Source organism: Somniosus microcephalus, chromosome 1 (assembly GCF_052327205.1).
Source record: "Somniosus microcephalus isolate GS21.2 chromosome 1, FLI_Smic_1.0, whole genome shotgun sequence".
NCBI lineage: Eukaryota > Metazoa > Chordata > Chondrichthyes > Squaliformes > Somniosidae > Somniosus > Somniosus microcephalus.
This window is the reverse complement of record NC_140987.1, coordinates 445080246-445103673: the sequence shown is the minus strand read 5'-3', so window position 1 is coordinate 445103673 and position 23428 is coordinate 445080246. Positions and strand designations below refer to the sequence as shown.

Below are 23428 nucleotides of genomic sequence, written 5' to 3'. Positions count from 1 at the left end.
TTGGGTTTCAGTCCCGCCTCCATCGACTTTTGGCCAACCCATGCTATTTTCCCTTGATTGACCTTGTTAAACCCGCCCAGCGGGCTTAGCAGGCCAATTAAGGGGAAGCCGGTTACAGAGAACGTCAACGTATGATGTGTCATCTGTTAAAAAATTTTGACAGCTGAATTGTCATCGTTTGACAGCTCTGTGAAGCTGTCAAACACTGACATTCTCTGTTGTTTGATGAGTCTATCACTTTCCACTCACCTCACATACTCACCTCTCCTCACTTGCACCCATCACTTACCTTCACAGCTCACTTTTGCACCTCTCCGACCCCCGCAGACCCACTGCTCGCCTCGCTGACCCTGGCGAGGTTCACAGCTTTCGGAAAGCCTGCACTTGTGAGGGCAAAATGGGGATAATGCTCTTATCTGTTAACAGGCAGTTAAGTGGCTGTAATCCCCTTCCCGCCTCCAGGAGATGGGACCCAGCGCGGGTCAGCTGCCCGCCTCCCGGGAAGATGGCACAGGATGGGTACCCGCCCACAGATTCTGCCATTTTCCCAGCAGTCCTGCCTCCAAACCCGCCTCCCCAGGGCTGTCAAGATCGCACCCCTGTTGTTTGTCTTCACCCAATATGGCGGGTGGCACGCTACCCATCGCAAGTGTTCGCACGCTTCCTGCCCACCATTTTTGGGCCTTAAAACGTCCCAAGGCGCTTCACAGGAGTATTAAAAGACAAAAAATTTGACACCGAGCCACATCAGGAGAAATTAGGGCAGGTGACCAAAAGCTTGGTCAAAGAGGTAGGTTTTAAGGAGCGTCTTAAAGGAGGAAAGAGAGGTAGCGAGGCGGAGAGGTTTAGGCAGGGAATTCCAGAGCTTAGGGCCTAGGCAACAGAAGGCACGGCCACCAATGGTTGAGCGATTATAATCAGGGATCCTCAAAAGGGCAGAATTGGAGGAGCGCAGATATCTTGGGGGGGTTGTAGGGCTGGAGGAGATTACAGAGATAGGGAGGGGGCGAGGGCCATGGAGGGATTTGAAAACATGGATGAGAATTTTGAAATCGAGGCGTTGCTTAACCGGGAGCCAGTGTAGGTCAGCGAGCACAAGGGGTGATGGGCGAATGGGACTCGGTGCGAGTTTAACCCCCAAAATTAAAAAATAAAAATGAATGCAATCCCCTAACATAGCGAACCACTTGGAGTCGTTGGCGGAGGTTTTTTTTTTTCGAACCCCAGTAAATTCAGAGCAGAGCGTGGAGGGGCTCAAACCGTTCATTCAGAAAGCCCAGTGCAGCAGTCATTTTTATAACTTATCTCAGAACGCAAATATGCTGCTGAACTTTTATGTGTAAAACGACGCCGACAACACAAAAAAGACCTGAAAAGGAATCGCTGCCAAGCTGGGTGTCAGGCAGGCCTGATCAGATATAGTAAGCATGTAGGGCAGGATTTTCATTGGGCTGTGGAGGCGGGATTGGAGGCGTGCGGGGGGGGTTAAAATCACGAAATCGGGGGGCACGGAGCCATCCCGCCTCCAACCCGCCTCCATGCCAGTTTCAAAGGAGGCGTATACCCGACCCGCACTGGGACCCGCCTCCCCGAGGTGGGAAGGGGATTAGTGCCAATTAACTGCCAGTTAACAGGCAGTTTTTAGCCCAATCGCTATTTTTATCCCTGAAGTGTGGGATTCCCGACGGCTCCAAACCACGCCAAGTTAGCGAGGCGGACCGTCGGGCTGAAGGTCTTGGAGGGTTCGAGATGTCCGGTGTTCAGGTGAGTGATGGGTGCATGAGTGCAGAGGTAGGTGTGTTTGGTGTGTGTAAAGTGTTTGAAGAAGTTTTACTTACCTTTACTTACCTTTACAGCCTTCCTTCCTTCAGGTCTCGGGAGTCCCTCATCTCACCGGCACAGAAAGCAGAATGGCCGCGATCTGTCAAAATCTGCAGCATTCAGCTTTCTGTTCGGGAGAGATCTCTTAATCAGCCCGAGAGGAAGGAATTAACTTGGAGTACAGATTATCAGCGTTTGACAGCTTCAAAGAGCTATCAAACGTTGATATTTCATCTGTCAAAAGCTCTTGACAGATGAAATATCAATCTGTGACATCACCGGTTGCTGGGTGGCCCTTAATTGGCCTGCTGAGTCTGCTGGGCGGGCTCAACAAGGTCAATCAAGTGAAAATCGCGTACAACCCCGAAAGTTGCAGTCCCGCCTCCTATACGCCTCCAGTATCAAAATCCAGCCCATAGAATTTCCTTGTTATTCAAGCTCTGGCAGCAATAACAGTTTTTTATTTAACTTCCGGTTGATATGCTACCTTCCTTCACTGCAAGCACACACACACACACACACACACATTGACTTGTGTTGGATCACGTTAAAAGTCTGAGTAAATAAAACACGTGGCATTGCCATAAAACTTAGTTGCCTTCCAAGAATCTCACAGCACAGAAGGAGGCCTTTCGGCCCATCGTGCCTGTGCCGGTTCTTTGAAAAGAGCTCTCCGATAAGTCCCGCTGCCCCCGCCACCCCCCCCCCCCCCCCCCGCCCTGCTCTTCCCCCAAAGCCCTGCAAATTTCTCCTTTTCAAGTTAAGGTCCAATTGCCCTTTTGACAGTTACTATTGAATCTGCTTCCTCCGCCCTTTCAGGCAGCGCGTTCCAGATCACAACATAACTTACTGGAACACCTGAAAGCTATCAGAAGTTATTGCTCCTCAGTGGGTGAGGAAATAAATGTTGAAAGAGTTTTAAGAACTAACTGCTTCAAATTAACTCCATCTAATGTTAAGGCAGTTAACAAAAAAGAATCAAGTAATAACTTCTGTTTTTTAGTAATTCTTGGACTAGGTATTGGTAAATGGTAACATTTTCGACTAATAGCTTAACACTAAACGGCTCATTACATTTTTAAAAACTACTTGCTTTCAGTTAGGCTTAAAATGGATGTCATTAGATTTATCTTGGCGTTCAAAATAGTATAAAGAAAGAAAGACTTGCATTTCTATGGCGCTTTTCATGACCACCGGACGTCCCAAAGCGCTTTACAGCCAATGAAGTACTTTTTTGGAGTGTAGTCACTGTTGTAATGTGGGAAAGGCAGCAGCCAATTTGCGCACAGTAAGCTCCCACAAACAGCAATGTGATAATGACCAGATAAACTATTTTTAGTGATGTTGGTTGAGGGATAAATATTGGCCCCAGGACACCTTCCCTGCTCTTCTTCGCAATAGCAGCCATGGGATCTTGTGTGTCCACCTGAGGGGGCAGACGGGGCCTCGGTTTAATGTCTCATCCGAAAGACGGCACCTCCAGACGGTGCGGCGCTCCCTCAGCACTAGCACTGGAGCATCAGACTAGATTTTGTGCTCGAGTCCTATGGAGTAGATCTTGAAACACACAACTGTAATGTATATACCTTTAAGGGGGGAACTATGTTTTACAGCTCATGTATACTGCAGTACCGGCAGTGACCACACCTGTATATAACACTGAGTAGTAATCTGTACTGATCAGTTGCAGTGTGAGCCACGTTGAGTAAACACCTGTTGTACCGTTCTCCGCAGTCTGTGTCTTATTATACATAGACGTAACAACAACCTTGTGCCTCAGAGGCAAGGGTGCTACAAACTGAGCCACGGTTGACACTGCAGTACTTATTTAATGTTGCCACCCCACCCCCACCCCACAGGCCGCCCCCCCCATTTGAGGTCGCCCTGTTAGATACGCCATTGTCCAGTTGTCGTGGCAGGGACTGGACCCAATCCCAAGCCCCATGATGATGCTACTTTTGATCTAACCACCAAAGGGTGCCCAAGAGACTCTTCGGGTGATCTGCAGTCTTCACTCACCTAGTGCCCCTGCGTGATAGTGCAGTCAGGATCAGGCATCGACTGTGGTCGGGATCACAGCTGATCTGCTACTCCACGCGCAGTGAGCCCGAGCATCAGGTTTCTATAGCATTAGGTTCCGGTCACCAAAGACATTAGTTTACGGTTTTATATCTTCTGTGGCAACACGCCACCACTGGACACAATCCGCTCACGGCGGTACGTACAGTTCAAGCAGACGCCCCCAACCGGGGGCCCTTTCCTCCAGCAACTTGTTTCCCACAGGGACAGGCTGCCGGGAGCACTTCCTGTCTGGGGAGTATTTAAGTCAGGCGCGGGCTCTTCCAGTTCCTGTTTTGCCATGAGGCTGAAATAAAAAGCTGTTCTGTTTACTAGCTCTGGTCTCGACTCCCACGTTTGCCGCGGTATCTCAACACTGGTGACCCCGACGCTCAGGACGAATCCTAAGCTAGCATGGCGGATACAAACGCAGTCACGGTTAAATTACCAGACTTTTGGGAAAACTTGGCCGAAGCCTGGTTCGTTCAAGCCGAGTCCAGATTCCGGCTGAAAGGCATCACAGGCGACACCACGAAGTACGACTACCTTGTCTCCTCGCTCACGTACGCGACCGTCCCCAAAGTTTGGGCAGCGCTGCAGGTCCCACCACAGACTGGCAAGTACGAACATCTGAAGGCTGCGCTCCTTAAAAAATTTCAAACGTCCTCTTACCAGCGTCACTGCCAACTCCTTGACCTCCCCGGTCTCGGTGACGCTTCACCATCAGACCTGCTTTCCCACATGCTGTCCCTCGCGGACGACAAGCCTCCCGGCGCCCTCTTTCGCACGCTTTTCATTCGGCAGCTTCCCGCCAGCATCCGCCCGCTCATTGTGGAGTCCGGCTCCACGGACCTGAATGACATAGCAGAAAAGGCCGACCGGCTGCTCTCTGCACAGTCCGCGCGCGACGTCATGCCCGATCTTGTGGCAACGACCACGCGGTCTCCCCGGCCCACCAGGCCCGCCCACCCTACCACTCCGGGCCACTGTTACTACCACACCCGTTTTGGCACTAAGGCCAAACGCTGCACGCCACCGTGTACCTTCAATTCCCCCCCCGCACCGGCCCCCGCGATGGCCGTGGGGCAAAAGGGGCCTCTACTGTACGTCACTGACGACAGAACCAACCGCCGATTTCTGTGCGACACAGGGGCCCAGCACAGCATCACCCCCGCCTCCACCCTCGAAATCCAACACGGCACACGAGGTATCACGCTGGCCGCCGCCAATGGCTCGGACATCCGCACATATGGCACCCGCATGGTCACGCTCGACCTCGCGGGCCGCCGCTACCGCTGGGAGTTCCTCACCGCCGAGGTCCTCTGCCCACTCATCGGCGCCGACTTCCTACGTGCCCACGGCCTCCTTGTCGACATTCCGAGGCACCGCCTCATCGACGCCAACACTATGGCCACCATCCCCGACGCCTTTACCCGGGACCGTTCGGCCGGCCTGACGACCTACTGCCTCGCCAGGGCCGTGGACGTGGAGGACTTCCCGCCCTCACCAACCCGACCTTTTTGGCCAAAGCCGCCAAACACGGGGTGGAGAACTATATCCCCACCACCGGCCCTCCAGTTTCTGCCCACGCCCGCAGGCTCAACCCGGCCAAGCTGGAAATCGCGCGGGCCGAGTTCACCACCATGGAACAACTCGGCATCATCCGCCGCTCCAGCATCCCCTGGGCCTCGCCCCTCCACATCGCCCCTAAGCCCGGCAGAGGCTGGCGCCCTTGTGGGGACTACCGCCGCCTTAACGACGCCACCACCCCCGACCGATACCCGGTGCCTCACATCCAGGACTTTTCGGCCTGACTGGCCGGACGAACCGTCTTTTCCAAAGTCGACCTGGTGCGCGGTTACCACCAAGTCGCCGTACACCCCGCGGTCATCCCCAAAACGGCCGTCATCACCCCATTCGGCCTGCTCGAGTTCCTGAGGATGCCCTTCGGCCTCAAGAATGCAGCCCAGGCTTTCCAGCGCCTTATGGACTCGGTCCTGCGGGACCTGAACTTCCTATTCGTCTATCTAGATGACATTCTCGTGGCCAGCTCCTCCAAACAGGAACACCTCGAACACCTTCGCGTCCTGTTCGGGCGCCTAGCCCAACACGGGCTCATCCTCAGCCCGGCGAAGTGCCAATTCGGCCTAACCGAGATCGATTTTCTCGGTCACCACATCACCCCTGCTGGGGCCGTCCCCCTGCCCAACAAGGTGCAGGCTGTCCAGCAGTTCCCCCGCCCCACAACCATCAAGGGCCTCCAGGAGTTCCTCGGGATGGTGAACTTCTACAACAGGTTCATCCCCAGAGCTGCAGCCCTCATGAAGCCCCTATACGACTCCCTCCGAGGTAAATCCGGCAAGATGGCCATAGCCTGGACCACTGACACGTCAGCCGCCTTCGATGCCACCAAAAACGCGCTCGCCGACGCCACTCTGCTCGCGCACCCGAGGGCCGACGCCCGGGTCGCGCTCACCACCGACGCCTCCGACCACGCGGTCGGGGCCGTGTTCAAGCAGTGGGTTAATGGCGCGTGGCAGCCACTCGCCTTCTACAGCCGCCAACTGCGCCCCCCGGAGGTCAAATACTCCACTTTCGACCGCGAGCTTCTCGCGCTCCACCTGTCGGTCCGCCATTTCAGGTTCCTCCTGGAAGGCCGCCCCTTCACCACGTACGTGGACCACAAGCCACTCACATACGCGATGGCCAAGCACACCGAACCCTGGTCCGCTCGGCAGCAGCGCCAGCTCGCGGCCGTGTCCGAGTTTACCACGGACATCCAGCACGTCTCCGGTAGAGACAACGTTGTCGCCGACTGCCTTTCCCGTCCCGCCATCTGCGCGAATCACCTCGCGGTCGACTACGCACAACTAGCAGCGGCCCAGCTCACAGACCCAGACCTCCTCTCGGCGGCTACCAGCCTGCCAGGGCTACGCCTAGCCAAGGTCGCGCACGGGCCCGAAGCCACGGCAGTTACTTGCGACATCACACTCAGCCAACCCAGGCCGGTCGTCCCTGAAACCTGGCGCCGCCGCGTCTTCGACGCGCTCCACGGGCTCTCCCACCCGGGTTCCCGCGCGTCCGTCAAACTCCTCTCCCAGCGTTTCGTCTGGCGCGGCCTCAGCAGAGATGTTCGGACTTGGGCCACCTCCTGCCTCGCCTGCCAACGGGCTAAGGTACAACGGCATACAAAAGCACCCCTGGGAGACTTCGAGGTACCCAGCCGCCGCTTCGACCACGTACACGTCGACATCGTCGGGCCCCTGCCGCCATTGCAAGGCCAGACTTATCTCCTCACGATGGTCGACCGCTACACACGCTGGCCTGAGGCAGTGCCGCTGACCTCCACCACCACAGCCGACATCGCCAGGGCGTTCGTTAACACCTGGGTAGCGAGGTTCGGCGTACCGGCCGACATAACCTCCGACAGAGGCGCCCAGTTCACCTCCGAACTCTGGACGGCCACAGCACGCAACCTCGGTGTGACGCTCCACCGAACCTCGGCGTACCACCCGCAGGCCAACGGGCTTTGTGAACGCTTCCACCGGTCACTCAAGGCCTCACTCCGCGCCAGCCTGCAGGACAGTACCTGGACTGACCGCCTACCATGGGTACTACTAGGCCTACGCACCGCGGTCAAAGAAGACCTCCAGTCCTCGGCAGCGGAGTTAGTCTACGGACAACCGCTGCGCGTCCCAGGCGAATTCCTTCCGGAGGCCACCACGCCTTGGTCGGCCGACCAGCAGCAGCTCAACTTTTTCTCTTCCGCTCAGCAGTTCGCCCCACTTCCGGTCAACCGACACGGCGAACTCGCACCTCACGTTCCGCCAAATTTACAGCAGGCGCGCTTCGTCTTCGTGCGACACGACGCGCACCGCGGACCCCTGCGACCCCCGTACGACGGACCGTACGAGTACTACAAACCGGGGACAAGGTCTGCAAGCTGCGACTCGGCGACAGAGTCGAGACAGTCTCCATCGACCGGCTCAAACCAGCACACACAGAACCAGGGGAACAGGTCCCCGTGGCCCGGCCTCCAACTAGAGGCCATCCCGCCAGCAAGCCAGCACAGCCGGCGGCGAACCGTCAGGCCCCGCCAACTAGACCGGCGATCACGCAGAGCCGCTGCGGCAGAACCATCAGACCACCGTCACGACTCGTCCACTCCTCCTAAGCGGATTCTGGGGGGAGCTCTGTGGTGACACGCCACCACTGGACACAATCCGCTCACGGCGGTACGGACAGTTCAAGCAGACGCCCCCAACCGGGGGCCCTTTCCTCCAGCAACTTGTTTCCCACAGGGACAGGCTGCCGGGAGCACTTCCTGTCTGGGGAGTATTTAAGTCAGGCGCGGGCTCTTCCAGTTCCTGTTTTGCCATGAGGCTGAAATAAAAAGCTGTTCTGTTTACTAGCTCTGGTCTCGACTCCCACGTTTGCCGCGGTATCTCAACACTTCCCCATTTTTAGTGTATGAATGGAGAGTAAAATGCAGAAGTATTTTCAGTTTTCCTTCGTCCCACCATTGGCGGCCGTGCCTTCAGTTGCCTGGGCCCTAAGCTCTGGAATTCCTTCCCTAAACCTCTCTGTCTCTCCTCCTTTAAGACGCTCTTTAAAACAAACCTCTTTGACCAACCTTTTGGTCACCAGTTCTAATATCTCCTTATGTGGCTGGGTGTCAAATTTTGTCTGATAATCGCTCCTGTCAAGCTCCTTGGAATATTTAACCACGTTAGAGGCGCTATATAAATGCAAGATGTTGCTGTTGTAAAGTATGCAGTATGTTCTTTGTAAACATTGTCCAGGAATCTAGATCAGGCTTAAATAAATAATGTCAAGGGAGAAGATGGAGGAAGGGTCAAAGGCTCACTGTCTGTGTCAGCATTGCTGTCAGAGAGTCTGGGAACTCATGAACAGATGTGTAGCTATTAAGATGAAGCTGTGTTTAAACCTTGCACTCACTCCTAGATAGACACAGCGTGGTCAGATAGAGGAACGTATCCATAGCTGCCTTCCCGTCCTTGGGGAGGGGCTGGATTATCAGGGTCATAAAAAACCAACAGGAAATGACGAGCTTTCTTCTACCCTTTTTTGAATATCTTTATCAAGATTGTTCAGCTCAAGTTGATGTCTGAAGAGTGATGGCCACGCACTAGACTTGTAATTATCTCCTGTGCCAGTGCTCACAGTATGTCAAATGATATAACGTGCTAACCGGATGGAAAACTGATGTTCCAGACTGGCTGCTCGTTTTAGAAACCGCCCAATCAATGTAAACAAAATCAGGCAGAGTCTATAACTGCCAATCTGCACCACCAATTTTAAGCCAAGGCAGCAAGTTTAAAATCTAACCCAATATGTTATAAGGAAAGCAAAATTATGCCATTAAAAAAAAAAAATTCATTCATGGGATGTGGGCATCGCTGGCAAGGCCAGCATTTATTGCCCGTCCCTAATTGCCCTTGAGAAGGTGGTGAGCCGCCTTCTTGAACCGGTGCAGTCCATGTGGTGAAGGTGCTCCCACAGTGCTGTTAGGGAGGGAGTTCCAGGATTTTGACCCAGCGACGATGAAGGAACAGCCAATATATTTCCAAGTCAGGATGGTGTGTAACGTGGAGGGGAACTTGGAGGTGGTGGTGCTCCCATGCGTCTGCTGCCCTTATCATAGAAGATAGGAGCAGGAGTAGGCCATTCGGCCCCTCGAGCCTGCTCCGCCATTTAATGAGATCATGGTTGATCATCCAAATTCAGTACCCTGTCCCTGCCTTCTCCCCATATCCCTTGATCCCTTTAGCCTTAAGAAATATATCTAACACCTTCTTGAATATATTTAATGAATTGGCCTCAACTGCCTTCTGTGGTAGAGAATTCCACAGGTTCACCACTCTCTGGGTGAAGAAATTCCTCCTCATCTCAGTCCTAAATGGCTTATCCCTTATCCTTAGACTGTGACCCCTGGTTCTGGACTCCCCCGCCATCGGGAACATCCTTCCTGCATCTAGTCTGTCTAGTCCTGTTAGAATTTTATAAGTTTCAATGAGATCCCCTCTCATTCTTCTAAACTCCAGCGAGTATAAGCCCAATCGACCCAATCTCTCCTCATGTCCTTCTAGGTGGAAGAGGTCGCGGGTTTGGGAGGTGCTGCCAAAGAAGCATTGGCGAGTTGCTGCAGTACATCTTGTAGATGGTACACACTGCAGCCACGGTGCGCCGGTGGTGGAGGGAGTGAATGTTTAAGGTGGTGGATGGGGTGCCAATCAAGCGGGCTGCTTTGTCCTGGATGGTGTTGAGCTTCTTGAGTGTTGTTGGAGCTACACTCATCCAGGCAAGTGGAGAGTATTCCATCACACTCCTTGCTTGTACCTTGTAGATGGTGGAAAAGCTTTGGAGAGTCAGGAGGTGAGGCACTCGCCGCAGAATACCCAGCCTCTGACCTGTTCTAGTAGCCACGGCATTTATATGTAATGCATGATGTATTATTTTTCTATTAAGCTGAAGTTGTGTTCCTTTGAGACAACAAAGTTTAATCGATATGTAAACATTAAATGAGTTGATTCAAAGCCTATTTGTTGTTCAGTTTGGTGATCAGAAATCTAGCTTTGTGGGAAGGTCCAATTATGAACTATCTTCTTTTGCTAGAAACTGTTTTCTGTAAATTCTAAATGGCTGACTTTATTTATTTTCATACTTTAAAAAAGATTGTAACATGGAAGTCTGTAGTGGACATTCTGTGATATCTGAAGTATAACAGACAGGATCATAGAATCATAGAATTATACAGCACAGAAAGAGGCCATTCAGAAGTCTTTGGTAGAGCTATCCAACTAGTCCCACTCCCTCTCTCTTTCCCCATAGTGCTGCAATTATTTTACCTTCAAGTATTTATCCAGTTCCCTTTTGAAAGTTACTGTTGAATCTGCTTCCACCGCCCTTTCAGGCAGCGTGTTCCAGATCACAACAACTCGCTGCGTAAAAATACATTTCCCCGAGGAAGTGTGTAGTGGACGCACCATTTACTTGATAACGACAGACATTTTCTTTCCTATTTATCAATGACCAAGGTGGAAAATCAAAACTCTTAATATGTTATTCATCTTAATGCACTTAAATTATTACAATTGAGCACTGTTATCTCTGGCACAATTCCAATGTTGTTTTATTTACCAACAGTTCTAGTAGGGTTAGTGTTGTAACATCTAAAATACTAATCACGGACAACGCTATTATTTTTAAAAATCCTGTCAAACACATCTTTTGAAAAAAAGAAAAACTTGCATTTCTATAGCGCCTTTCACGGCCACCGAACGTCCCAAAGTGCTTTACAGCCAATGAAGTACTTTTGAAGTGTAGTCACTGTTGTAATGTAGGAAATGCGGCAGCCAATTTGCACACAGCAAGCTCCCACAAACAGCAATGTGATAACGACCAGGTAATCTGCTTTTGTTATGTTGTTTGAGGAAGAAATATTAGCCAGGACACCGGAGATCACTCCCCCTGCCCCTCTTCAAAATAGTGCCATGGGATCATTTACACCCATGTGAGAGAGCAGACGGGGCCTCGGTTTAACATCGCATCTGAAAGGCAGCACCTCCGACAGTGCCGCACTCCCTCAGCACTGCACTGGAGCGTCAGCCTAGATTTTTGTGCTCCAGTCCCTGGAGTGGAACTTAAACCCACAACCTTCGGACTCTGTGGCGAGTGTGCTACCCACTGAGCCACGGCTGACGCACGCAATTTGCACTGGAAGATGCGAACTTGATTTCAATTACGTTTCAAAATATTCAATTGCTTTACTTTTATTCTGCATTAAAACGAATCTGTCACAGATTTATAATCAACTGAGGCAGGTATTGAACAATCAGCAGATGGGACAGTTTCAGTCAGAGATAGCTCCTGTGGAGCATGTGTAGAAAGATTTACAATGCCAATACCTTATTATGTATAGTAATCCAACATTTCCTAGCTCAGATAAAATACTTTTGACGGCAACAGCGAAAGCGTAAATCTGTCAAATGGTAAACTCTTTGAAGTTAATTTTGGCTTCGTGCCAAAGTGTTAAAATGGACGATAGTGAGTTAGCAGCTTGTTTTATATCTTTCCTCATTTTTATTTCCATTGACTTCAGTTGGGCGAAATGGAAAACAGTCTGCCAACTCACTATCACCCGGTTTAAACCATCGCGCAAGGTCAAAATGACCCCACATTGTGTGAATATTTAAAACATTTTAAGCTGAGTGACGTAAGAAAACTACTAGGCACTTGGTCTAAGCGTTAAACAAAGCTTTAATCAACTGTTTTACAACATGGAGGTCTAGTTGTGTCCTTCACTAGTTCCTGTTAAGAATGTCCTGCGCAAGCTGGGCCCGTGCCCAAGTATTTATACTCTCCCTGGACAGCGCCACCCGTAGGCCGCTCAGTGTTATTTCATAAGTCTTTCTTTCATGAATGACTGATTCATGTCACTGAGTATGGGCTGTAAAGGCAGAATCGGTTACTCTCTCAGAATCCAAAATGCCAGATTTATTAAATAATAGCGGTTTTCAAATTCCCTTGGATATACGTGTTTGCCCCCGCCTTGCTCATCTTCGCTATCTTTACGTATAAAAGTTTTGAATGTATTCGTCCGATGTCGGACGTCACACTTCAAGGTGTAAAAAAATTAAAGAGAAATAAAGACGTTAATTTCATGCTGGGGTTTTTTCCTGCTCTGGAACAAGGAACAATAGGAACAGGAGGAGGCCATTCAGCCCCTCGAGCCTGTTCTGCCATTCGATGAGATTGTGGCTGATCGATACCTCAACTCTTGGAGCCGGAAATTTACAAGCATCCAGCAATCTGCAACCTTCTCTCACCAAACAGCAGTTAAACTCGAAAATAACAACAGAAAATGCTGGAAAAACTCAGCAGGTCAGGCAACATCCGTGGAGAGAAATTTGAGTTGACGTTTCGGGTCGAACCCTTCTTCAAAACTGGAAAGAAAAGAAACTAGATCGAAGGCAGGGCTGCGATCGGACAAAAGAATAAAAGAAACAAAAGAAGTAAAAGAGATTAGAAGCTAGACGAGATGGTAATAGGCTGAGATTAGGTGTAAAGTGTACTGGCAGGGCAAGAGATAGCTGCCAGGTGTGAGAGAGAAACAAAAGGAAAGCGGGGGGGGGGGGAAAGGAGTGGAAAAGTTACAAGAAAAAATGAAATAGGGGCCGAGCTTATGATCTGAAATTGTTGAACTCGATATTGAGTCCGGAAGGCTGCAGAGTGCCTAATCGGAAGATGAGGTGCTGTTCCTCGAGTTTACGTTGAGCTTCCGTGGAACAATACAAGAGGCCAAGGACGGTGAGGTCCGAGTGGGAATGGAGTGGTGAATTAAAATGACAGGTTTGGCCGCAGCAACTAATTCGACCACTTTCCCAACAGAGACAGGCCAGGTTCGTAGCTGGACCTCACAAACAGGCTGCAAATCCCAGACTAGTCACAAGCAACTGCACGGGAGATCAGCTGGTAGTGTCATAAATATCATAAGAATGTAAGAAATAGGAGCGGGAGTCGCCCATACGGCCCCTCGAGCCCGCTCCGCCATTTAGTAAGATCATGGCTGATCATCGACCTCAACTCCACTTTCCCGCCCGATCTCCATATCCCCTGATTCCCCTAGAGTCCAAAAATCTATCGATCTCAGCCTTGAATATACTCAAAGACTCAGCATTCACAGCTCTCTGGGGCAGAGAATTGCAAAGATTCACCACCCTCTGAGTGAACAAATTCCTCCTCATTGCTGAATACTGCGCTACCACGTGGTGCGTTAGCTGTGCCCTCCGGCCTGAATCTCTTGTGACGCTTGCAATTTTATTTGTTCTTTGCAGGTAAGAAGAAGTCGAAATTTAAAACCTTCAAAAACTTTTTTGCCAAGAAAAAGAGGAAAGATCCAGCAGTCCCCAGTGGAGAAAGCGGACTGAAGCCGAGTCAGTCGAGCAGTGATGTCAGCATTCCAGAACCTTCCGTTGCCTTGCCCGACTCTGAGACAGGGTAAGAGACGTCAAGAAAGCTGCCCCGAAGAGATGTTAACTTCCATAAGTGTTTTATGTCTAACCTCATCGTAGTATATTTGCCACAGGCAAATCCCAGAGTGGGGGCCGGGTGGGGGAGGGCGGAGGAAGTAAGTAAAGAAAAACAATTCCAATTTTCAAAAGACTTTACCCATCAGGAACAACTATTGCCAACATGCAAAGGCTGTCAGATCAATAACACCTGCTATGCAGTTCCAGCATTTCATGTGATTGTAAAGTTTAATATAGTGATATTCGTGTAAGCTATCAAATCCCGAGAATGTAAACACCCTGCAGCAAATAGTTTCCTTATTATTCCATGGAACATGTGCGCCAAACAACTCTACGTCACCAATAAACTCAATGGCCCAGAAATTCGGGTCAGGGGCTGCCTGCGGGTGCAAGCCCCCGACCTGCACTTACCTAGCACGCCGGCCGTTGAGCTGTGGGCCTGCGTGGGGTTCCGATCCTGAGCCTCCTCCAACTGCCAGCGCGCAGTGCTTGCGTATCCCAGGGGCGCAGTTAGTTCGATGCGTCCCCTGGGATCACGTGGGCCATGGGGAGCCAATGGTAGCAGGGAATGCTTCATTCATAAGTTTGACAGGAAGGGCTGTCAAACTTATAAATACTATAAGCCCCAAAACATCACTAAATCTTCAAATATTTTTTTTTTTTAAATCACATTTTTTAATAAACTATAAATTACATGAAATAACTATTTTAAACAATAATTTTAAAAAAAATTTTTAATTTTTAACAGGGTTAAAAATAAACTTACCTTTCACCACTTATCTTGTAAAAAGCAGGCCTTGCGACTGCTTTTTACATGTCTAACTTCTGGAGACTTACCCTCCCGGGAAAACCTGCAAAAAAAATGCAAGTTCGATGCGCACGCTCAGCCTCTGCCGCACACGCATTCGACCTCTGAACCCCTTCTTTCCGGGGAACAGAAGTGCCGGTTTCCCGCGCATGCGCAGTACATGCAGGAAACCGGCACTTCCATTGGGCATACGGGTGAGTACCCCATGCGTACTCACCCGTGGAGACCCGAATTTCTGGGCCAATGTCATTTTTATTGTAGCAAATATGGATACATCAGATCAATAAACTACAGCTCCTTCCAGTTCATACTGATGGATCCATTAACAGACCTTCAAATTGTACTTATATTTCCCAATTCTATTGACCAATAGTATATAAAATGCATTAACATTACTGTGACACACTTAGGGCTGGATTTTCTCAGCCCCGAGGAGGCGGGTATGGAGGCGGGATTGCCGGGAAAGTTGCAGAATTTGGGGGTGGGTGGCAAATTTGGGGGCGGGTGCTGTCCTGCCCCGGGTCCTGTCTCCTTGGAGGCGGGAAGGGATTAAAGCCTATTAACTGCCTGTTAACAGGTAGTTAACAGGCAGAAATTAGGATTATCCCCATTTTTCGTTCCAAAGTGCGGGCTTCCCGACCTGGGGGATCCCCGCCAGGATGTAGGAGCCAAGTAGGAGGTCTGCGGGGGTCAGAGGGGTCTGAAAGTGCGATGTAGAGGTGAGTGATGGGTGCAAGTGTGGAGTGGTAAGTATGTGAGGTGAGTGTAAAGTGTTAGAAAATGTTAACTTACCTTTGTTTCTGCCTACAGCCTTCAGCCGCTGTGGAGCCAGAGTCCCAACATCTCCATTGTAGAGATCACAGACTGGCTGTTGTATCCTCCGATCCAACAGTCATCTGATTTCTGCAAAGTAGAAACGTTTGATGAGTCCTGAACACAAGTACTCATCAAACTACACAGAATGTCAGTGTTTGACAGCTTCACAGAGCTGCCAAACAATGACATTTCTTCTTTCAAAAATTCTTGACAGATGACATGTCATACGTTGACGTATTCTGTCACTGACTTCCCCCTAATTGGCCCACTGAGCCCGCCGGGTCAATCAGGGGAAGATCCCGCTGATTGGCCAGAGGCTGATGGAGGCGGGACTGAAACCAGGCAAGCAGCAGTCCCGTCTCCAACACCTCTCCATTCATAAAATCCAGCCCCAAGTATTTATCTGCAACCAAAGGGAAATACTGTGGATGCTGGAAATCTGAAATGAAAACAGAAAATGCTGGAAACACGCTGCAGGTCAGGCAGCATCTGTGGAGAGAGAAACAGAGTTAATGTTTCAGGTCGATGACCTTTTGTCAGAACTGGTGAACCAGTTGGTGACCATCAGCAAGGCATCATCACATCATGGATGGTGTCATTCTATTTACCATCCCGGTGAAATGCAACGCAAGATACGTCACCGGCCGGCGGTGCTTATTTATGATTCATTTTCTACCACAAGATCATTAAACATCTTACTGAAACACTGACCCAAGTCTCTGTTCACTCCCATGGCCAGTGTAACAACCAGTGATGGTCACACTTATCTACCACGTGACATGTCGTATTAAACCCAAAAGCTGTAAGACTCATGAAGAGATTAAAGGAACATTTGTCTAAAATACAAGATTTGTCACAAATTCTGTTTTATTGTTTCAAATCACTTCATCTTAAAATCAACCCCAAGGTATCATACATTCTAACCTTCCATGGAAAAGTGCTGGGAAAACTTAATTTTAATCTATACACTAGAACCATAAAGACAATGGGGTACGGTAGCATCGTGGTTATGTTACTGGGCTAATAACCCAGAGGTCCTGGACTAATGCTACTGGGTTAGTACGTGAGTTCAAACCTCCACCACAGCAGCTGGGGAATTTAAATTCAGTTAATTAAATAAATCTGGATTTCTAGTAGCAGTAATGGTCACCATGAAACTACTGGATTGTCATAAAAAAACACCCATCTGGTTTACAAATGTCCTTTAGGGAAGGAAATCTGCTGTCCTTACCCGGTCTGGCCTATATGTGACGCCAAACCCACAGCAATGTGGTTGACTCTTAACTGCCCTCTGAAATAGCAGCTCACCACCACCACCTTCTCGAGGGTAATTTGGAATGGGCAATAAATGCTGGCCTCGCCAGCGACGCCCACACCCTGTGAATGAATAGAAACAAATGTCCCTTTTAGCTGAACATGTGGTCACATCAGTGCTTCTGTACAAAACTACAATTGGAGTTTCAGCAACACTTTGCAGGACATCAATGTTGTTGCCTTCATCTTAGATTCTAACGGGTAACTCGCACCTTGAATATTTTCTTTGCCTTTGGAGATGCTGCGGAACACATTCAGTGTTTGGTCAACGATTGCACCTCAATCCTTTTCCTGGCACATCTTTTTAAATGTTAAACCCTTTATCTTGTAAGAGTCCTTGCTGTTTTTGGTATCACTATGTCAGTGATTCATTCCCCCAGTTGTTAATGTCAGTAGATAGAGACTCCTTTAACAACAACTCGCATTTATATAGCGTCCTTAAAATAGTAAAACGTCCCAAGGCACTTCACAGGAGCGTTATCCAACAAAATTTGACACCGAGCCATATAAGGAGATATTAGAAAAGCAAAATACTGCAGATGCTGGAAATCTGAAATAAAAACAGAAAATGTTGGAAATACTCAGTGGGTCAGGCAGGATCTGTGGAGAGAAAAAAAATGTTCACGTTTCAGGTCGATGACCCTTCGTCAGAACTGGAAAAAGTTAGAGATATAACAGGTTTTAAGCCAGTGCAGAGGCAGGGAAGAGGGGTGGGAGAGGAAAGAACAAAAGGGAAGGTCTGTGATAGGGTGGAAGGCAGGAAAGATTAAACGACAAAAGGGATGATGGTGCAAGGCGAAAGGAGATGGTAATGGGACAAGTTAAGAAACAAAAGATGGGTCTAGAGGAGGTGTAAATTGCTGCTGTCTGCAAAATTGGGGGGCAGAGGTTATGATCTGAGATGCTTATTCAAAAAGGTAGGTTTTAAGGAGTGTCTTAAGAGGCGAGTGAGGTAGAGAGGTTTAGGGAGGGAATTCCAGAGCTGAGGGCCTAGACAGCTGAAGGCATTGCCGCCAATGGTGGAATGATGAAAATCGGGGATGCGTAAGAGGCCAGAATTGGAGGAACGCAGAAATCTCAGAGGGTTGTAGGGCTGGAGGAGGTTACAGAGATAGGGAGGGGCGAGGTCATGGAGGGATTTGTAAACAAGGATGAGAGTTTTAAAATCGAGGTGTAGCCAGACCGGCAGCCAATGTAGGTTAGTGAGCACAGGAGTGTTGGGTGAGTCAGGATACGGACAGCATCTTGCAAGTCCCATATTTAACCAGTGTGCCCTGTATAGGCTAGTATAGCAAACAATATTTGGCATGGAGAACACTCCATGTTATCCAATGACTATTTTCTTGATTGAACTGACTGGAAAGCTCAGAAGGGCACAGATGCAAGTGATTTATGGTTGGTTCCTGAATGGAAGGAAAAATCATATGATGGACATCTTGATTGGCTGTTTCAAAGATCAGTGGATTTTCTATTTCTAAAGTTTGTTGTAATAGAAACATAGAAGATAGGAGCAGGAGTAGGCCATTTGGCCCCTCGAGCCTGCTCCGCCATTCAATGAGATCATGGCTGATCGTCCAAATTCAGTATCCTGTCCCTGCCTTCTCCCCATATCCCTTGATCCCTTTAGCCTTAAGAAATATATCTAACTCCTTCTTGAATATATTTAATGAATTGGCCTCAACTGCCTTCTGTGGTAGAGAATTCCACAGGTTCACCACTCTCTGGGTGAAGAAATTCCTTCTCATCTGTCCTAAATGGCTTACCCCTTATCCTTAGACTGTGACCCCTGGTTCTGGACTCCCCGGCCATCTGGAACATCCTTCCTGCATCCAGTCTGTCCAGTCCTGTTAGAATGTTATAAGTTTCAATGAGATCCCCTCTCATTCTTCTAAACTCCAGCGAGTATAAGCCCAATCGACCCAATCTCTCCTCATACGTCATTCCTGCCATCCCAGGTATCAGTCTGGTGAATCTTCGCTGCACTCCCTCCATGACAAGAACATCCTTCCTCAGATAAGGCGACCAAAACGGCACACAATACTCAAGGTGTGGTCTCGCCAAGGCCCTGTACAACTGCAGCAAGACATCCTTGTTCGTGTGCTCGACTAATCTTTGACTAACGCGAACCCTTTCTTGCTTGCCATGAGCAGTGCTGGCTTACTTTGTCTTAGCTCCATATAGAGGCAGCCATTTTAAAAACCTCCCAAGTAGGATAAGATTTCAAATTACAAACTCATCTCAGCTGCTTCAGAGGGAGCCACGGAGATGTAATACAGGAATAAGAACATAACAACAGGAGTAGGCCATTCAGTTTGGTCTTGGCTGATCTGTATCTTAACTCCCTCTACCCGCCTTGGTTCCGTAACCCTTAATACCCTTGCCTAACAAAAATGGCATGGCTTTCAGATTAGGCTAGAAGCGAACTTAGGGGATAAGCACTCAAACTGTTGGACAACATTGCTTGGTCCATTATTTTAGTGCAGGTATCATATCATTTAAAGTAAATAGGCCAATGTCACAGTTAAAATAGTGGGAAGGAACGCCATATAAACACGCTACTTATTCATCTGCTACTACAGTGAACAGTGATTTACAGCATTAGGATACAAAATAAAAAGGAGACCTCTGTCAAAAATTACAGTTGTATATAGAAATAAAGCCATACTTCCTGCTGTGGTGGCAGTAGATCGCTGATAACATTGAAAATGAATGATTACGAGGTGTTACATCAATTAATATTTGATATATCGATTAATATTTGTTATTTCAGCTCCCAAAGTAGCATTGCAAACAGAGCTGTGTCACATGACAGCATTTTTATTCCGGAACTATCCATCTCGGAGACTGCGCCGGTCAGAGTGACGTCCCAGGAAAATATGCCTGGCAGGGTGAAAGCTTTGCAGGTGAGTGACGGCAACACCAGCTCGCTCTTGCGTACCAACATTAAAGAACGACGGGCAGGAAAAGGCCAGCTGGTCCATCAAGCCTGCCCCACACTCAAGATGCCTGGAGCTTCATGACGAGACACTTCCTATCCACCCCGCCCTCCGCCACCCCTCCCAGCAGCCATGTACTCACCTGGGAGAGGCAAACAAACCCAGGGCCAATGTGGGAAAAGAAAACAAATTGCTGACAGGGCGGAACTCCTTTACTGAAAGGCCAGCCATAGATTGGGTGCTAAGAGTTCGAGTAGAGTGGGAATTGAACCCACAGCCTTCAGACTCAGAGACAAGCATGCTACCAACTGAGCCAAACTGATGCTGCACATATGCAGCCAAAATAATTAAGATGATTAGGGGCAAAATTGAGTCGCACCCCGTTGGCAACGCTTACTTCTGGGCGTTACTTTTAGCGCCCCAAGAAAATTACCGTCCCCGCGGCCGAAATTCATCCGTCGCGCCGTGATACTGCAAGCCTTCATAGAAACATAGAAACATAGAAGATAGGAGCAGGAGTAGGCCATTCGGCCCCTCAAGCCTGCTCCGCCATTCAATGAGATCATGGCTAATCATCCAAATTCAGTACCCTGTCCCTGCTTTCTCCCCATATCCCTTGATCCCTTCCTCCCCTTCTTAAAGGGGAGGGGCCTTGTGCAGCCAACCCGGGGCCCAGCTGGGCCACCAGGGATCGGAGTGCCGGCAAAAGAGCCCGGCACTCAAGGGAAGTGCCAGGCTCACGGAGCGCAGCCGGCACTCCGCGGGGTGGGATGCTCAGGAGGCGAGGGATGGCAGCAGAGGCAGGTGCTGGCAGGCGGCCAGCAACAAAAATGGCCGGCCGGCACCTCGCCTTTAATTAGCGCCGCCCCGGCCGCAGGTAGGCCCACCTGACCCCGTCCGAAAAAGCGTCCGGTGGTAAGTCAGGGGGCGCTCCCGAAAATCGCAAGCGGGGCGCTGCGCACGGCGATGATGTCATCTCTGGCAGGGCACTAATAGTTACCGCCGCCGCTAACCTCCCACTGAATTTTGCGGGAGGCGTTGGCGCCGCCGCGCCCGGGCGCTAGTTGCATCGCGCCCCGTTAGCGCCCTCTTAAGGCACTAACGGGAGGCGCAACGCAATTGAATTTTTCTCCCTTAATGTTTTAAAAATAAAGATCAAATACAACTTTGAACATCAAAACATCTATCTTTAGGGATCTTGTCTATAACCTTTGGTGAAGAGACGTGAAGCTATTATCCAATCATTTTTTCTCCTGTTATTTACTTTGAGCTAGAGACGACACTGCTATCATTTGGCTATTTAAATCCACAGTTTTACTGGTCAGAATTGCTAAAATCAAATATAAATGCTGCGTGTATCTAAAATTGCAACTTCAAACTCTGACTATTCAGAGAGAGGCACTTGCTAACAGGAGCGTGGGACTGCACAAGTCGGTTTACTGTAAAAATGCAATTTCCCACCAGATCGCACTAAGTACCGGCCACAGAATTCCCATGGGTTCTGAGATTTGGGAATGGGTGTGTCTCTGGATGTTGTGGTGTGGGGGCGGAGAAGTTGGTCTAATCTTAGCATTGTGAAAGTGCGGTTTGAGAACTCCGAAATTATTATTCATTTGTATGGACAATGATAAAGGAATTCCGTCCAGAATAATCAGAGGTCGTAAACACAACCCCTCAACGATGTTTACACTTGTGTGGTAGTCCAAAGCTAGAGGCCATAGCTATAAGATAGTCACTAACAAATCCAATAGGGAATTCAGCAGAAACTTCTTTACCCAGAGAGTGGTGAGAATGTGGAACTCACTACTACATGGACTGCATAGATGCCTTTAAGGGGCAGCTGGATAAGTACATGAGGGATAAAGGAAGAGAAGGATACGCTGATGGGGTTAGATAAAGTAGAGTGGGAGGAGGCTCATGCGGAGCATAAAGTAGCTGGGCCAAATGGCCTGTTTCTGTGCTATGCATGCTATGTAATTCAATGCTTTATCGACTCATGGTGCAACACTTTCTGGTCTTGCGTACAACAATTGTTGATAGCAATAAACACCTAATTAGCTTGAATCCAAATAGAACAAAAAGCAATATACAGGAAACTCTTTTTTATCCGGCACCGACGGGACCGGCATGGTGCCGGTTTATCAAAAAGTCCGGATTACAGAGAGATATAGTAAAAGGTACGAGAGCCCCGTACACAGCAACAGATCCAGGCTTCCCTGTTGCTTAGCAACAGGTGAAGGGACGCTGGCCACAAGATCCAAACGTCCCTGTTGCTTAGCAACAGGTGCAGGAACCCCGGTTACACAGCCACAGATCCAGGAACTGCCACTAATATGAAGTAAAACTTACCTGAACCTACTCCTGAATTTTGCCGGTTAACAGAGATTTCTGGTTATTGAGGTGCCGGTAAATCGAGAGTTTCCTGTATGTGATAAGCTGTGTCAGCCGTGGCTCGAGGTTGTGGGTTCAGGTCCCACCTCATGAAACTTGAGCTCATAATCCAAGCTGATATTCCAAGATAGTTGTGGTGATTGAAAGTCAATCATCACAGACCCAGGACATCGCTGCAGGAGTTCCGCAGGGCAGTGTCCTAGGCCCAACCATCTTCAGCTGCTTCATCAATGACCTTCCCTCCAACATAAGGTCAGAAATGCAGGGCAGTGTCCTAGGCCCAACCATTTTCAGCTGCTTCATCAATGACCTTCCCTCCAACATAAGGTCAGAAATGTGGATGTTCGCTGATGACTACATAGTGTTCAGCGTCATTCACAACTCCTCAGATAATGAAGCAGTCCATGCCTGCATGCAACAAGACCTGGACGACGTTCAGGCTTGGGCTGATAAGTGGCAGGTAACATTCGCACCACAGAAGTGCCAGGCAATGACAATCTCCAACAAGTGTGGGTCTAACCACCACCCGTTGACATTCAATGGCATTACCATCATCGAATCCCCCACCATCAACATCCTGGGGGTCACCATTGACCAGAAACTTAACTGGACCAGCCACATAAATACTGGGGCAACAAGAGCAGGTCAGAGGCTGGGTATTCTGCGGCGAGTGTCTCACCTCCTGACTCCCCAAAGCCTTTCTACCATCTACAAGGCACAAGTAAGGAGTGTGATGGAATACTCTCCACTTGCCTGGATGAGTGCAGCTCCAACAACACTCAAGAAGCTTGACACCATCCAGGACAAAGCAGCCCGCTTGATTGGCACCCCATCCACCACCTTAAACATTCACTCCCTCCACCACCGGCGTACCGTGGCTGCAGTGTGTACCATCTAGAAGATGCACTGCAGCAACTCGCCAAGGCTTCTTCGGCAGCACCTCCCAAACCCGTGACCTCTTCCACCTAGAAGGACAAGGGCAGTAGGCGCATGGGAACACCACCACCTCCAAGTTCCGCTCCAAGTCACACACCATCCTGACTTAGAAGTATATCGCCGTTCCTTCATCGTCGCTGGGTCAAAACCATGGAACTCGCTCCCTAACAGCACTGTGGGAGTACCTTCACCACACGGACTGCAGCGGTTCAAGAAGGCGGCTCACCACCACCTTTTCAAGGGCAATTAGGGATGGGCAATAAATGCTGGCCTCGCCAGCGACGCCCACATCCCAT

The 23428-nt window shown here is 49.4% G+C and overlaps 1 protein-coding gene across 1 annotated transcript in view; it reads left to right on the top strand.

The window, feature by feature from the left end:
• The window catches only part of LOC147125354 (uncharacterized), a 100251-nt gene that overhangs the window by 20777 nt on the left and 56046 nt on the right, over positions 1 to 23428 (top strand). Inside the window, exons 3-4 of the mRNA XM_085994582.1 lie at positions 13737 to 13899; positions 19640 to 19772. Of these exons, the coding sequence (XP_085850708.1) occupies positions 13737 to 13899; positions 19640 to 19772 (296 nt within the window). The remainder of the gene's footprint in view (positions 1 to 13736; positions 13900 to 19639; positions 19773 to 23428) is intronic.